General features: G+C 37.9%; 2 protein-coding genes and 1 long non-coding RNA gene across 3 annotated transcripts; 2 read left to right on the forward strand and 1 right to left on the reverse strand.

Moving 5' to 3' along the window:
• Window positions 1-3,641: 3,641 nt before the first annotated feature.
• LOC110051646 (galanin receptor type 1-like) lies at window positions 3,642-6,748 on the reverse strand. The gene has a single exon (XM_020757696.2). The coding sequence runs from the start codon at window positions 6,583-6,585 to the stop codon at window positions 5,425-5,427; it is 1,161 nt and encodes a 386-aa protein (XP_020613355.1). The 5' UTR covers window positions 6,586-6,748; the 3' UTR covers window positions 3,642-5,424.
• A 1,701-nt stretch (window positions 6,749-8,449) lies between these two features.
• On the forward strand, window positions 8,450-9,097 carry LOC149106368 (uncharacterized). The gene is made up of 2 exons (XR_016209936.1): window positions 8,450-8,685; window positions 8,810-9,097. It is a non-coding gene; the product is annotated as an uncharacterized LOC149106368 (long non-coding RNA).
• A 1,396-nt stretch (window positions 9,098-10,493) lies between these two features.
• Window positions 10,494-17,298, forward strand: LOC110051657 (transmembrane protein 198-like). The gene is made up of 4 exons (XM_020757706.2): window positions 10,494-10,925; window positions 11,029-11,272; window positions 13,115-13,687; window positions 15,443-17,298. Exons 1-4 carry the CDS (start codon window positions 10,923-10,925, stop codon window positions 15,616-15,618), a joined length of 996 nt encoding a protein of 331 aa, XP_020613365.1. The 5' UTR covers window positions 10,494-10,922; the 3' UTR covers window positions 15,619-17,298.
• Window positions 17,299-17,734: the final 436 nt, after the last annotated feature.

The following is a 17,734-nucleotide window of genomic DNA, read 5'->3' on the forward strand; positions in this document are numbered from 1 at the left end:
GGGCGGAGCCTGAAGATATTAAGATATCAATATTCTTAACCAATTTCAGCAAACAGTAAAGATCATCAGGGGTTTGACAGAACTAGTAACGGCTGCAATTTTCCGGTGAACAAGATCGATAAATTAATTTTCACGGTCTATATATATTTAATATTTAAGCGCGGTTAACTTAGAATTCCTGGAAAAATAATTTTTAAATAAATTAACACATTTGCTCACATCTCTCTTAAAAAATCAATTTTAATAATCTAGCACAGTGACACATGGTTTCCTTGATGGGCTGTAACCATGGTAATAAGATAGGCTCACTCCATCTTAAAAATAGCATCATTATTCTGCTACTAATTAGGACTATCGCGTGATCAAATCCAAAAGCAAAAAAGGCACAAACACACACTTGCACGTGTATAAAACATTCAGAGAGTATCTTTGAGTAGTATTATTCATATTAATTCAGGAAAGAGTTGTCGCTGTTTTCTTTTTCCGAACCAAAAACAAGGTATAACGCGACGCTAGCTAACAAAGTGACCCTGATTACTATAAAATATATATTGCTATTATTATTAAAACGACATCATTGGACAATGCAATTCGAGAGTTTTCATTGGCTTAGCCATCATGGTCTATGGGCCATTATACCATGCTCAACAAAAGTAGTAAACGCACGCATGATTTTTTGGGGGTGTTCCTATTTTTAGTTTAGTTAATTTTTCTATATTTTGGGGGAGTTTTTAATAAAACAATTGTTCCAATCGCGCTTGTTGGATATGAGATGATTATAGCCAACGAGGCCCGTAGAGCCGATATTTTCATCACAAATTTGGCTATATCGGACATTATTTTTATCACTGTCGCATCGCCACTGGGCGTTTATATCTACTTTGTATAGGTAATCATACGGTTTCGAGTTCAATTTGGAATTAATCTGCACGAGTGAGTTTTTCAAAAAGCTGAAATTGTACGAGCCGCTTCGGCGAGTGTAATTTCAGCTTTTTGAAAAACTCACAAGTGCAAATTAATTCCAAATTGAACGAGAAAAACCGTATGATTACTTATTAATAATACAAACATGAAAAAATTCGCGCGGAGGAAGTGCCGGAAGATCTTTCTTGAAGCCATTTTTTCTCATTCGAGAAAAATATTTTCAAAGTTTCAGCACAAAATTTTCGTCATCATTTTACGTGATATCATTTTCTTAGAAAAGTTCCTATTGTCTTTCAGTCAATCATAATCCAGAATTTCGATGTGTAATTTGCACTGGTGTTACACTTTTTGCACTGATGTTACGCTTAAACTGCACTGCTCTTAGCCAATCAGAATCGAGTAATTTTTTCATGTGTATTATTAGTACAGCAATATGGATCGAGTTTGTCTGTAAATTTGGATTTCCTATGATAACAGCTACTTACTTTGTGAGCATAGCCACGGTTGCATCGATGGCTATACAACGCTGTTACGCGATTCGGAATCCATTTAAACCGCAGATTAAGAAGCATAAGTTGATCATGTGGCTGGTCGGCATATGGTGCTTGTCAGTTGTACTTGTTATTCCTCAAATCGTCGTCACAAACGTTTCTTCTACTCAATCCTGCCACGAAGAATGGTTTTCGAAGGCGTACCCCAAATTGTACACAGCATCTCTGTTTGCGCTTCAATATGTCTTCCCGTTGGCTGTAATCAGTGTATCGTACATAAGAGTTGCTATCTACGTTTCTTGGTCTAACTGCAACTCAAGGCAGTTAGGAACCAATGTTCAAAACAACAAACGGGTAAAGGACGAAAAGGCGGTCAAGAGAACAATAATTATCATACTGGTTGTGTTTTTACTCTGTATGTTACCAAACCAAGTGGTGTATTTTCTCCTGGATTTTGGCTCAGTGGATCAGAAGCGAGCAGCCATATCTCAGTTAGACACATCAGCATATTGAGAAATACCAACATATTTTCATAGCTGCGTCAATCCCATTATTTATGGCGCGGTGTTTCGGCAGTTCCGAGAAGGATATGCTCGTTATGTCTCCTATATTTTACATTTCTGGTGTGGGAAAAGTTGTAGTAAGAAAGACGATCAAGGGGAAGCTTTCGCAGATGGTTTGGCGCCAAGAAGGTGCCGTGGACTTGAACAAGTAGAACTCAATGAACAATTTTTAATGGAAGAAAATTACATAGAACAAAAGAAACGTGGACGAGGTTTAACCGGTGATGGCACGGTTGTCATGGAGAGTAATGTTAGCGCTTATTTTAACAAACACTGATGGAGGTTCTATTATAAGGGGGGGGGGGGGGAGGGGGACAGGGGGTCAGAACCTTCCGCCTCCCGTGCCCTGCTCTCCCGCTTCCCGTACCAAAATCTTCCGCCTCCCGCCCTTTTCCGTGCTGCTCCCGTCCCCTGTAAATTGGCAGAGTCAAAACACATCCTAGTCATTTGGCTTCGCAATTCTTAAGCATTTCCTTTGTTTTTAAATAATTTAACAAGTTTACCAATGAAGTTTTGACCTACTTGTTTATCTTCTTTGAGTCTCACCATTTCAGTCCATTTTCATGGGCTCTTCAGATTTGTTTCTGATATCCGTTTTCAGTGACGACGGTCACAAAAGTTAATTCTAAATTGTCTCGTGTTCTGATAAAGTATACGCATTTCCAGCAACCAGTCCGGCGTTTATTGGGATCAGGCAATTAAATCATGGAAGTAGGTCGTCTCAACGTTTTACAATTTGACAGCTTACGCGACAAATGTGCATTCATGCCGCTTGACATTTCATGACCTATAATACATGTACTATTTGATTTGGGTTCTGATTGGTTCACAGGGTTTGTTTTTTCTGCCTTTTTTGTGATTGGCCAAAGTGATTACTTGAGTTTTTAGCCTTACGCGGAATATTTCTCGTATCCCTGTTTATGCCGTGGATCGGCGAAAGCTTGGATTTTAAAAGATTTTAAAATTAATTTAACATTAGTTTTAGGCTTCATTTGAACTTTTGTCAGTTTTGTTATTTAAAAATGCTACTGAAGGGCAATATCCAACGAGTTTTGTTTTGGTTTTGTTTTCAGGACACTCAATAAGGGATCTTTGCTGACGTCCTAGCTTACATTTTGCAGCGAAGGCGTCTTGGTAGATAGGAATGAACTCCAAACAGTTAAAGAGCTTGTTAAACTTAGTAATTGGTAATATTTGCAGCTCTTACGGTGACAAGTTGTAAGAGATATTACCTTTCATGAATAGCAAATTTTGGGTATATATTCGTCATCCTATAGCCCATATATTCGTTGCGTTATTCGGAGTTTTTAAACCCGTGTCGCACAAAAAAGTATCTAATATATCGGACCCAACTTTCTTGGGACTGTTATAATCGTGCCATGACTTTTCAATATTCAGAGCCGATATTTTTGTAGCTTGATCACGAACTGTATCGCTTATGTTAATGTGGAACATTTTGTAAGTAAGTATTCGCCTATTGAGAACGGTTGATAGGGAAGGGGTTAAATTTGAGGAATTAGCAAATCGGTTTGCAAGGCAGATGTAGGGGTCACCATTCAGTAGCTGCATCAGAAAATGTTAAGTGTTCGTGTTTCCAAACACTTTTAGGGCCGGGAGAATGTCCTCAAAGATAAACATACGTACACTCTTTTCTATAAGAATATTGTTTTTTTGGTCGAGGTTGAATATTCATATTTTTCTGCCGATTTCAGGCTGAATATTCTTATTTGTGAGCCGATTTTAGGCTGAAAATATTCTTGTGAATATTCTACGATTATAGTGTATGACATCTTTGTTTTCGAATGTATTTAGTGACGTCTGAATTTTGAAGACAGCCTGCGGGTATTAAAGCCTGATATGGCACACATAACTTCTTGAAGAGATGTTACTGGCATAGAACATACGGCTAGTGCTGAGTGTCTGGCTTTTTGGCTAGTTTTCCCGTCTGGAGATCAGAAAGGAAAAAATTTATACGGTTTAAACTGAACGGATAATTGTATTGTATTTACAATGTTTCAACACACACAATTATATTCTTTTCAAAATCCCAGCCGCGGGTTTGTTCTTAAAATATTGTTAAAATTTCGCAAATTTCAGCCTCGATATTCTTGTAAAATATGTTCTCAGTATAAGTATACGTTGAGGGACGACAGAGGGAACCAATGTTCAAGGAACCCCTTGAGTATAACTTCCTGTCTTCCATGTTATAAAGGACAAGCTGTCGGCACATGTACATTTATTGAAAGGAATAGTGTTAATAATAGAACTGCAGACCAAAATACCTTGTTTGTGTGACACCAAAATTACTGACATTGAAAGAAACTGTCAAAAAAAGCTTACTAAAGAGGTCGACAATTAAAAGGTAGTTTGAATAATTTACAGGAAAACTGTTGATATTATATCAGCGACGAAATAGCCGTCCTTTGGTAAGTAATATATGTCTAGAGAAATTTTTTCTTGGTAAGATAGTAGAAACACTTCGCGAACGTATCCAGTTGATAATTGCACAATACTAATGGTACCGAACAACAACAGGATCTGCTAAATCAATTAAAACTGAAGGTTGACTGTTAAACTTAAACGATTGAATTCTGAATCACATCTAAATATATATATTTTACTCGCCTTATTTACATTTATATTAGTTGTTATTTTACCGGGGAAGCATAATATATTGAATTCTGAATCAGATCGAAATATATGTTCTAGTTGCCTCATTTACATTTATATTAGTTGTTATTTTTACTCTGGTGAGCATAATATATTGAATTCTCAATCAGATCTAAATATATATTCTAGTTGCTTTACTTACATTTATATTACTAGTTGTTATTTTGCCCTGTATGAACATAATATAGGTAGGTCGGTGGACACCATAGTTTAATATGTATCAGGGATCAAAAGGGGTCATATTAAAATTTATTATATGGAGAAGAGTGTTTTACTGGGAACTAAACCACTCGTAGATTCCATACGCCACTTCATCCGGGACCCGAGTGGCGTATTTTCCGTATGTCACCTTTGTGAGTGTCGTATCGTTCAATGACGTCACGATTCCCGCCTTTTGCTTTTGTTGAATTGGTTTCTCCATATAATAAAAAGAACATTACACGTTGGCTCGAAGATATGAATTTTATGTTCTCGTGGCAAGAACAATATCTCACGAGTGAGCGAAGCGAACGAGTGAGATATTGTTCTTGCCACGAGAACATAAAATTCATATCTTCTCGCCGCCGTGTAATATCCTCTATATACATAAGGACTAAAAACAGACAATGCTGAAATAATTACAGAAAAAAAACAACGCCAAAAGATATGTTTCAATAAAGTTTGTATAAGCTGAATGAGTTGAAGAACTGTTAACAGTTGCAAATCTCACAACATTTTTCCTTCAGCCTTCGGCCATTTCACCAAAGCCCAGCAATATTTGTTAAAATAAGCTAGTACTATACATTACTTTCCAAGACGACATTCCCAAAAGGCCCATCACCGGTTAAACCTCTCCGATGTTCATTTTGTCCTATGTCTACGAAATTGTCTTCCATTAAAACTTGTTCATTGAGCTCTGCTTGTTCACGTCCGCGTCTCCGTCTTGGGGCCAGACCTTCTACGAAAGCTTTTTCTCGGCCATGATTGTTTTTCTTACTACAACTTTTCCCACAGCAGAAATGTAAGATATAGGAGACATACCGAGCATATCCTTCTCGGAACTGCCGAAACACCGCGCCATAAATAATGGGATTGATGCAGCTATGAAAATATGTTGGTATGTCTAAATATGCTGGTTTGTCTAACAAAGATATGGCTGCTCGCTTCTGATCCACTGAGCCAAAATCCAGGAGAAAATACGTCACTTGGTTTGGTAACATACAGAGTAAAAACACAACCAGTATGATAATTATTGTTCTCTTGACCGCCTTTTCTTCCTTTGCACGTTTGTTGTTTTGAACATTGGTTCCTAACTGCCTTGAGTTGCAGTTAGACTCAGAAACGTAAATAGCGATTCTGATGTACGATACACTGATCACTGCCAAAGGGAAGACATACTGAAACACAAACAGAAATACTGTGTACAATTTGGGGTACGCCTTTGAAGACCATTCTTCGTGGCAGGATTGAGTAGAAGAAACGTTTGTGACGACGATTTGAGGAATAACAAGTACAACTGACAAGCACCATATGCCAACCAGCCACATGATCAACTTATGTTTCTTAATCTGCGGTTTAAATGGATTCCGAATCGCGTAACAGCGTTGTATAGCCATCGATGCAACCGTGGCTATGCTCACAGAGTAAGTAGCTGTTATCATGGGAAATCCAAATTTACAGACAAACGTCGATCCATATTGCTGTACAAAGTAGATGTAGACGCTCAGTGGCGATGCGACAGTGATAAAAACAACATCCGATAAAGTCAAATTTGTGATGAAAATGTCGTTGACAGTTTTGCTTTCCTTCTTACCAAATATAACCACGAGGACGAGCGAATTTTCTGTCAAACCCACGACGAAGATAGAAATGTAAAAGGCAAGCATTGCTAGGCTGCCTTCTTGTTGTCTAACTTTGTATCCTTCCACATCTAACTCACTAGATGTTGTATCGTTCATGGTTAAGTTTGCTTTTTTTTAGATCGATCTTTCCTAATTTATATCAGCTGCAGCTCGAAGTCTGGGTTTTGTTGGTTTGCTTTCCTGTCCGCATGTTTTGACAATCTCTGGGACAGATGTCTCTAATAATTTGCGCATTTATGCACGAAAACTGTCGATGCTTGATTCGGGGGGGGGGCGGGCGATTCGGGGGGGGGGGCGGGTGGAGTATTTTGGGCTGAACACGGCGAAATTTAGCCGATCCCCCCTTTAAATGTTATATCACCGAAGTGATCCCCCCTCAACACTGTTGACAGCTGCCGTGATCCCCCCCCCCCCATGTATCATTTATTGACAGCAAGCGAAAGGGGCTTTTTCATGAAGACCATACCCCGAAGACGTTTGCAAGCGACGAGCTTAAATATTTTCAAGAAGCCCTAGAGCGAGTGAAGGTGCTGTACGAAGAATTCCAGAAAGCCTCCAATATGCTGACGACTACCCATATAAACCTGAAGAGGAAGTTTCCCTCTCGCTTCGGAAGAGATAAGCAATCGCGAAGAAAAAAAGAAAACAAAAGAAAGGTAAAAAAAAACAAAGGAGAAGAGATTATAGCAGAGGGCATATATGCTTCTAGAGAAAACTTACCTCAAGAGAGGTAACTGAAGAGGTCTTTGATTCGCTCAAAAACAACAAGAATTTTACAAGCGTCACAGCAATTAATGCAGAGTTCACCGGGAAATTAGTTAGGCGTCTCCGGAAAAAGACGTTTTTGATAAAGACTTAGCCCATGATATGGAGATGGTAGTGACCAGTCTCAAGGAAAGTGGTAAAGGGTTAAGCTCGGGCGAAGATTCTCCCGAAGAAACTGACGAAAAAGCAGTCCAAGAGTTGGATGAGGGGGCTGAGTCTGCCATGGAAGCGTAATGGGAACAGGATGGTGAAACAGTCACACACAAAAAACACGTTTTATGATATATGTATATTTTTTCTTGTCGCTGTTGTTGTTTTTAATAATTCCGCGTCGTTCGGCCGCGTTCAATGAACTTTTCTATTGACTCTTTTCCATTGACTCTATTCGATTCTCTATAAAAGAATTTGAAACATGGAACTTTGATATTTGAAATACTAAAAATTAAACAGTTTCAATCCATTGTCACTGATACTTCATGCACAACAATTGATTATTTTATTATATAATTAAATAGCATATTTTCGTAAAAAGGAAGCGATCATTTGACATGGTTTTATATGTTAAATATTCATGGAGATCCCACCGCCACCAGAAATTCCATTTTTGTTATTCTGGTTCCCCCCCCCCCCCCTTTGAGCCTGTCAATTACGACTGATCCCCCCTTCCGTTTCTCAGAAAGCCATGTGATCCCCCCCAAAATCCTCCGCCCCCCCCCCCCAGGCGATAAATAATGACCGGTCCCTAGGCAACAAACACCCCTACCCTATCCCAGACTGCTATTGTAGCTATTTTCCATGCAGAAACTTTATCACTATCGTAGTCCAACACGCGCTAACTAAACCAAAGTTTCGAAGTTTCAAGTTTCAGTCTCGTTTCGTTTCGAAGTTTCAATTTCAATTATAGAACCCCAGGTACTGTTCGCTTTCCCGGTAAATTATACCATATTCTTTACCAAAACTGTCTGATTTCTATGCCCTACACCCGACTAAACTGCCTGAAAACCATACCTTTCACAGCGGCACATACACATTTACCGATATATGGGAGTATCCTTCCCCGTTAACTGGCTGGAACCAAGAGTGAGTTTCAAAGTTTTCTGAATGATAAATACCTGTGGCGAAAAAACAAAAACGGAGTAAAATTGATACAAAGCAATTAGTTTTGCTTTCCCTGACCCGATGATGTCTTCAAACGCCTGTGTTTTCTTAAAGTAAATACCAAAGAAGCTGAAAGTCACTTAATTTGCATATCGATATTTTTAACTCGCAATCGCTACGTACAAACACAACCCGTCACCCAAACGGTCAGCAGATACGTCATTTACTTACCGCGTGGTTGTAACAAAAGCGGTCTTGGTCGGGTTTCGTTACGGAAAAAAAGACTTTAAAAAAAAGAGAATTGCTGTTGCCCCGTGAACTTCATATCAAAAGGTAAGTTTAGCGGTGGCTAAGAATGTTCAGAAACAATATTTATGGTTTACTCACTAGGCCTATTAGAAAATGATAAATTTCACATTCAATTTACAGCATGTGTTTTCATTCGCCGTTATTTCAGATATTCATCCTGTCAAAATGCTACAGGAAAGAAAACAGTTTCAAGACTATAAAAGATTTGTCAAGGAGTTTCAGCGAACTTTCATTTCGGACATCACCAGCTACTTCACTGAGAAAACAGTTTCTTTTTTCAACAAAACAAAGACAAAGGAACAACTATTTTGACTTGTTAATCAAGAGATACGTCGAAGTTGGCAAGAAAGTTTCCTTGATTTTTGCCGCGGATTGCCAGTTTGAATTAATTTGTTTCTTTGTTGTTGTTGTTTTTTTAAGAAATATGACCCATATAGTGAGTTCAAAGTTTTGATGCGTTTTGGTTTGCCGTTCAGGGATGTCCTCGAGAGGCTCCGGGCATCTGCGCGCATAGGATTAATTTCCGATATTAAAAAAAATACCCGACCCATGTATCTCGTGACGATTTGCAGTGATAGTACCGTGTTCACCTTTATAATCAGGTTTAACGTCAAATGAAGCAATGCTATGAAAAATCAGTTAAAGAAGCGGATGGAATAAGTGTTTTGTGTATGGAATGGAATCAATTGAGCAAAGTCCTCTTCGCTATAAAATTATATTGTTCCTGAACAACTTTCAAAATTACATAAGCCCGCGCGTGCAGATATATTATTCCTTCCGTCTGCGGGCTAATCATGTTAGCTGTAATGCGACTTCCTTAATACCTTCTTGAGTTACTTTTAAACCGCATTTTCCTGTCGAAAGAAGCGAGGGACTCTGGCATAAAAAGCAAAAGAAAACAAATTTCACCATTGCAACTAATTAACGTGTTCAATATTGCCAAAAACTGGTGGTTCAATTCAGATACCGACCCTCCGTCAATAACTATTCAATTAATAAATTCAGTCCTTTCTTCAATTTATTTTTACGGCAAAATCTTTTAGAGTTATCCGTCTGGAATTTTGAACCAGATACGTAGAAATGAAGAAACCTTTTCTCCCTCTTTGTACGTCTTTTCTCGTCTTTAGCGTCTTGGGCGGGGGGGGGGGGGGGTTCGGGCGGGAAATGATGGTTGTTATGGGGGAGGGAGTCAATTCATAGAGTAGCCTGTTATTTGCAATTTCCTTTTGTGTATGCTGTCAATGAAAGCAGGTGCTTTGTGGACTCTGTTATCGTAGACTACATGAAACGACAAATTGAAGGGAGTGATTTTAAATTTTTTTCGTGGTTCATTTTCTCTTCGAGTAGGATCAGTTTTCTTGTCAGCTCATGTCAGCGGTGACTTGATCAAGATGGACTGCGATACAGTTTCCCTTTACTAAGTATTATAATATCTCATTGGATACAGTGTCCAGTCTAAAGGAAAAAAAATCTTTTTAAGATCAACTTACCAATTGTCTGAGAAAGTCACAAAGTCCGATGGCCGATCCACTTTTTTAAAACTGTAAAGATGGCGGCGCTCCCACTATAGTCATCACGAATCTACACCTAGTTTTATCATGTTTAGTTGTCATATATATTTTTCTTGCAGTTTTTAATAAAATAGAACTTTAAGGTAAAATTGTTTTTCGTTTTCTGTTTTCCGTTTTCTGTGTTATGTAATAATCTTAGTGATTGCGGTTTCAGTCCGATTAAATTAATTTGGAACAGGAGCCGGCATATGTTTGGGACAGAAAAATGCAAAATGAAAACGAAAATGAAAATGAAATCACGACATGAGAGTTGTTATAATATCACGGGTAAACGTTAGAAAAAAACTGCTCGAAAAACAATCCACACTGAAGACTGTCTAGCTGATAATCCCAGCACGCTGGCTCGTACACTTTCCAAAAGTCGATTTTTTTCAAAGAATGCGTGACACGTCACGTTAATTATTCATGATATCTGCATGCATGGCCGAAATTAATTTGTAATACGCCTTCACGTCGATCGCTTCAATGGTAATGCAATATACATCGGCGCTGCGGTACCAAACGAATATACTGCCTAACTGTTGGGTCTTGCTGATTCTTGATATAGGTAGATCGAAGTACAATCTAACGACGGAAGAAAAAATACCATCTTTTTTCTGCTGAAACGATCTCTGCCCGGGCTTGATGAAGATCCAATCTGTTGTATAATTTTGTTGTACACAAAGAAGTTAAGACCGTCGCATCGGCAAAATGGTGAGTATGGCGGCTTTGATTTCTGAAGGTTCGCTGAGTACGTTCGGCCACTCTCTCATTGTTTGCTCACTAATTACACTTCTGGATTTCTGTTGAACTGTAGATTGGGAGATCTCGACGCGTTTTCTTTTCGCCATTGCGCGCGCTGGTGTTGGCCCTCTACTGGATTTCTTCGACCGCCGCGGCTTCGAATAACACATCGGATACTACGACAAATAACCCATCAAATAAAACTTCGGATAAACCCTTTAGCTGTGAGTGGAAAGACCTCGAATTTCCCATCACTTATGGACCAGGAATTGCTTGTTCGCTTTGTATACTAATCGGTGGATTCCACGTCATTGTCGGTGAGGATAAAAACCCTTCTTGTATGTTATTCATTTGTAAATAGGTGAGGCTACAGATCTCACCAAAGATACACTGTTCACAACACGGCGTTGATCACGAAAAAGATTTTGAAAGTACATAAGCTATTCTAAACGAAACCGAAACAATCAAAGGGATTTAGGAGAACAGACGTTGTAAGTATTTGTGGTTGGGTAAAAGATCCTGTTCCAGTAGGAGGTTTATATATTTTTCAAATGATCGTCCGAGATGTTTTCCAGAAACTCGCGACTTTGATCCGATAACGATAGCCCATTTTATCACAACAGAGTAATTTTTCGAGTCCTTAACGAGCTGCCACGGGTTGTTTAGGATATCTCTTGTAAGCTGTTTAGGCCACGTTTGCTTGTTTTCACACGTTTCGGAATAGAATGTCTTAACAGGATTGCACTTTTATTATTCTGCTTTTAACAGTATTTGCATGGGCGAGTAGAACACGCTAACTTTCATTTCAGATAGCCAAATATTTATTGTGAGAGATACCACAGCGCCGTGTTTAGTACAGAGATTGAAAAAGTAAATTTTTTATTCATCCACATATTAAAATATAGCGGTGGTACATGTAGATAAAACCTAAAACGTGGAATGACTCATTTTGTCTAATTTACATTTTATTGGCTCAGATCTATTGTTTGGTTTGCGTGGGTGTTCTCACCAAATAACAAAAGAAATCGACTTCGTCACTCCACTTCCGTCCGTCTGTTCAACGCGAAACGTTTTGGTTCCTCAAGAATATCACTTTCAACCTCTACATCGACTCTAATTCAGCTCCTGTTTGTGTCTAAGCAGTCCTTCATTTCTTGTTTTTAGTTTCCAATGTTGTCTTCGGGTTTTCTTCCTACAAACAAAACACTGTCCCTAAGCAACATAAGATATAATTGTCAAGGAGATATTATTTCGGGAAGTGGTCCAATCTTTCGTCTAAAAAAATTTGACAGCTTTTTGATTGTGAGTCAGAGGTTGTACTCTGTGCAGATAGTTATCGATATTTTTGATCGGTAGGGAAGATTTGCTTTACGAGGGTCAATTTGTTTCATGCTTACCAAATTTACAGTGTAGCAAGGAAATAGTGAAAGTGTGGCGGCTAACCGAAATTCTGATGTATCCAGTAAATAAAGCGCACAGAATCACGACCATTCACGAGGCAACTACCATACACTTTGGATATTAATTAAGCCAGGGACGATTATTTTCTAGTTTCTGTTTTCTTACAAGAGCACCATCATAGAGGGAGGTGTTTTTGTTGTTGGTGTTGGGTGTGGTTATTTTCCTTTAAAGGGTGGTAATCATTTGAGGGGGCAGGGAATAAATTTCCCCATCCTGAAATGACACCATGTATAATTAACTGTTATTTCATGAGCATTTGTTGGATATGAGATGATAGTAGGTGCCTTGTTGGCCATAGTGATCTCACATCCAACAAGTGCGAGTGGAATGATAATGTCTCTATCTTGCTACTAATGCCCCCCAAATATAGAAAACTAATTAAACTAAAATGAAAATACCTAAAAGAAAATTACACACATGGTATAATGGCTCATATACCATGATGGCTAAGCCAATGAAAACTCTTGAATTGCATTAACCAAACCCTTAACTTTTCAAACCCCTTGATAACTCGAACTACGTCATTCCTCTCCTCTCAGTCCCACACTGTATTATATTAATAGTCCCCATTTCTCAAACTACCTGATTTTTATTCCTTGGAGGTTCGAAAAATGAGGATGTCACATAGAAACAAGCAATTTCAGCAAATGAGCTTAAAAATTTAATTGAAGAATAATTGTTGTTCTTTCTGCATAAAGGTTTCAAGTACCAGAGAATAACCCTTTTTGCCACTGGATTTTCATCTGCTGCTCTTCTCACATACCTAATATGCCTAATCAGAAGTTCACTAGATATCCAGTACATCCTTCTAATCACCGCTGCAGTTGGAATCTTTGCAGGAATTCTGTGTACCACCGTCATTTTCTGTGGACTCTTCACTAGCGGCATTGTTGCTGGCTTCTCTTTAGCGATGGCTTTCCTTCTTGGTTTCTCATCCTTGTACAGTTATACAACACTTTCAATACCAGTGGCTGTGGTTATCGGAGTCCCAGTTCTCTTGGCAGGGGCTAGTGTCTGGTGGAAGCGCGTTCTTCTAATTGTTACATCGTCAATCTATGGCGGTGCACTAATGATCGCAGGATTGGACTACTTCATTGAGGACTTGCGTTTGTTAGACTATACTTGGCAAAAAGTTTTTAACAAGGACCTTAAAGGACTCAAGCCATGCTTCTTTTCGTGGATAGTTTTGGGGGTGTGGCCACTTTTGGTGCTCATTGGATTATTAGTCCAGTTCCTCAAGACAGCAAAGAAGCCCCCGAAACCTAAAAAGGGTGAGAGCCATCGTAGAAATCGTTCAAGTGAAAATGATCGAAACCTCCTGTCAATGCATCTTGTATAAAGGTGCATGTAATTGTAATATTGCTATTTAATTTTAATTATTCTTTCTTTATTTACACATTCATTTTAGTAATAATAATATTGTTGCTTATTAATGCTGTTATTACCTGGCAACTAATTATGGAAATAAGAATGAAATGACATGAAATGTGACATTAATGGCGTTTTACAAACCCGAGATAAAAAGCTTGATTTAACTGGGTTTACTTTAAAAGTGAACATTAGAGTCTTGATTTTGCTATGCTGTTTTTCAGGCAGTGTACTGTGTGACAGTGTTAATTTTATAATGCATAATCAGATGCACTGATATTTTGTAAACAAGTGTGTTATTTAACTCTAGCGTGGTTGAATTATTCAGGTTTGAAATATCTGATTTACTTGACAACTGCGTTAGTTGTTGTCAGGTGACAATTAGCAATAGTTTAAATAGCCTGTTCCAGGCTCCCGGTTGTTGGGGACAAACAAAAAAAAGAGAGTGATCGTGAGAAAAAATGAGGGAGGACTAAGGCAAGGAACGCTGAGGGCCCCTCTCACCCTTCCTCACCTCAGTCCTCCCTCGTTTTTTCTTGATCGCCCTCTTTTTTCACTCGTCCCCAACTACCAAGAGCATGGAACAGGCTATTAGTTAAAATAAACACATGTAAATGAAAAATGCTAGTAATACCTACTTGTAATTTCTCTCTCCCATATTCCATTAAGCAGTGGTTACAAGTTAAGATCAGTGTGTGCAAAAGTACAAGAAATGAATGAAAAATAATGTCCACCCCAACCTCATTCTGCTGGTTTTGTTTATACACACTTGAGTGGAATATGGGAAAGGTCTATATATAAAGCAGTTCACAATATGTTAATTGAGATTTAAGCATTCTTGATCATGTACCATGTACATGTGATATGATGATGTTGAGTGGCTTTAGTAAAGTCCAGTTATTAATTAAATCTGTACAGGGATTTGTTACTGATACTTTATTGAGGAAATTGGAATTTTTTTTCCAAGTTCCATTCCATTTGACCTTCCTATACACCAAAACAGTCTTTTTTGTACCATTTCAAACTTAACATGTAACATGTGCAGTGCAACCAAGAATAACTGCATGCAATCCTGTGTTAGATTATCAAGCAGTGTAAGATAGTTCTTACAGAGTGACCAAGCTGAACATCCTTGTTGGATTTTATAGCTGCTCTTACTCTCAAATCAAACAATCTCTCTTTTGCTTACTGCATTACTAAATAGTCAATGCTGATACATATAACAACTGTAACAAAAGAAAGACTTTAAGAGTGCTTGGGGCAACTAAGGTGTGTTAACGATACAGGCTTTTGAGGACTTTTTTAAGCCTGTTACACCACAGTTGCAAAATTGACAATGTAATATTTTCATTTTGCCCATGCTGAACTGTACATAACGTTAATTTTCTAGCTACATTTCTGCTGCAATTTTAAGTGTGAAAGATTTTTGTACTAAGCTGCAAGGATAGTTAGGGTGAAATAAATTTGTCGGATTTTTTCAAGCTTAATTTACAGTTTTTACTTATGAAAGAAAAAAAAAAACCCTGCCATTTGTCTCAAGCCTGCATTTGAATTGTAAATAGCAAATTGAAATTGTTTCATATTAAACAAGTGGCCAAACAACACTGGTTATATCATCCTTTCATTCATCCATTCATATTTTCTCCTTATCCATGCAGACTTTCACAACAAACGTTATTCAATGGGATCTCCATTTTACTCAGCACCTGATGACATAGAAATGACTGAACTACTGGGGGAGCAGGGGCAGGCAACTCCAACTCCCTCCCTAAATATGGACCACACCCCACAAAGGGCCCCTATGCTAGTACCAATAATGGAGGAGGAGGAATGACTCCATGCAGACGTGCTGGAAGAGTGTCAAATATTCAAGATTGCCAGAGTGATAGTCAGCTCTCAACTCTCGAACTCTTGTGTGTTTGATCCTAGGGAAATTACATGACCACTCTTACAATACCCCCAAGCAGGCTTCTAGCCAGATACCTGCTTCTTGGAGGAATTTCTTTTTTTCAGAAAAACTGCTGCAATTAAGCACATTTAGAAAAGGTCAAATATCTGCTCTCAAGTATGTGGAATAATTGCTTTACATGCTTGAATTTGGAAAATGTTTTGGGAGCGTATTTTCTAAACGCCCCTGAGGTGGGGCCTTTAACCCCCCAAAAACTTCATATTCTGTCTAAAAGCCTGTTGTGCAGTAGAAGACTTAGGGTATAAATAGGGTTAGGAACATGTTACAGTTAGATCAAGTTCCTAACATGCTAATAGACTGATTTAGCAACAGGACGGGAACATTGGATGAGGACTGTGCAGTGCGCGCAGAATAACCTGGATTCTGTTCTAACTTGACCATATTTGGGTGTTTGTACTGCGCGTACCATTGTCAAGTGACGTTCCCATTCTCTTGCTAAATGAGCCTAATGTTTTGTACAGAAAGTTTGTTTTATGTCACATAATATGTAATATGTAATGGCAAGTTGTTAAGTAAGCATACAAAAAAGATACTTACCCTTCCCTGCAATGTGATTCATATAAGAAAACTAAAATCAAATAATTACTGTTGTTGTTCGTCCTTCGTAGTTGAAGATGACCAAAGACATCTAGTTTGTTAATAAATTTCTACGGTGTGTCTGGAGATGGCTGATTATAATTACTAAAATAATTACAAATAATTACTAAATATGAAATAGTTGGCCGACTCTGGTTTAACAAGTTACTGGCAAGTTATAATAATATTTAAAGAATAAATTAATGCAAAGGTTTCCTGGCTGTGCTAAACATTACATTTACCATTTCATGGCTTAATTTATAATAATAGGGATAAATCTGACTTTGGAAGCCGTCTCAATAGCTTGTCAATACTTGTTCACTCAAAGCTCAGAATAATGTTGATATCAAAGCCTGCTTGAATATGTTAGACTGTTATTTTTGGATATGACAAAGAGATGCCATTTAATTTCATCGGGCATAAATGTATCTATTTTCCAAAGTTAAAAATTCCTTTAGGAACGAGCAGCCATTAAATGGATGAAACAAGAGTAGCAAAGGTACTTCTTATCTACTTCCTAAAATATTTCTTAATATTATTCCATGTTGGTGTAGAAGAAAATGTTTAGGATTTGCATCATAATGACACAAGTGAAAATAATTCATCTAACATACATGGTAATTTATTTGAGTATCATTTGAATAATGCTGCTTTATACATGTAGCAAAAGGTGTAAAATGCTTTCATCTACCAGTACCTAATTTATTTACCACTATCATAAAAAAGGAAAATGAAGCAGAATTTTTTTGAAAGAAAATATTGGTAATGTATTTAAGGTATTGATGCCAAAATGTACGACAAATAATATATTGTAGTATCAGTAACTAAAAATAATTTATTAACATTAACTTTACATGTACATGTAAAAAGGCAAGATAAAGTTCTGAAAATGGCCAGTGCTTTTTGTGTGGTAAACAAACTGAGATATATGACAGGTTAAATAAATGCCATCACAGGCAAGTCAAGACAGACTGTGGCTACTAAAATGAAAGTTGCGCTACCAAATGTTTAAAGAGAATCTTAGCTGAAAAGCAGTCCAAGCTCCAAAGTATACCAAATGGTTCATTTAAAGGTTATCGTATAGTTTTCGGTGTCTTGCAATGTAGCACATCCGGTTTAAACTGTGGATACCTAGACCCCTATATCAAATTAAAGCTTATTTGACAATTTATTATATTTCAAAATTCTTGGTATAGTCTAATGAAAAGCTGTATAAGCCTTAATTTCATTTACAGGTTTAGGGTATCAACAGTTTACACTAGATGCACTACATTGTTTGGATGTGAGACACCTCTAAAGGTGTACAGTAACCTAACTGATCCTGGAGTTTAATTGGGGAGAAGCAGCTGCGACACATGCTAATGTGTTGTTCTAGAAAATATCCATACCCCTCCAGAAATTTCAT

Source organism: Orbicella faveolata, unplaced genomic scaffold, assembly GCF_042242905.1.
Source record: "Orbicella faveolata isolate gen_17 unplaced genomic scaffold, um_ofav_v1 contig_3, whole genome shotgun sequence".
In the NCBI taxonomy this organism is placed as follows: Eukaryota; Metazoa; Cnidaria; class Anthozoa; order Scleractinia; family Merulinidae; genus Orbicella; species Orbicella faveolata.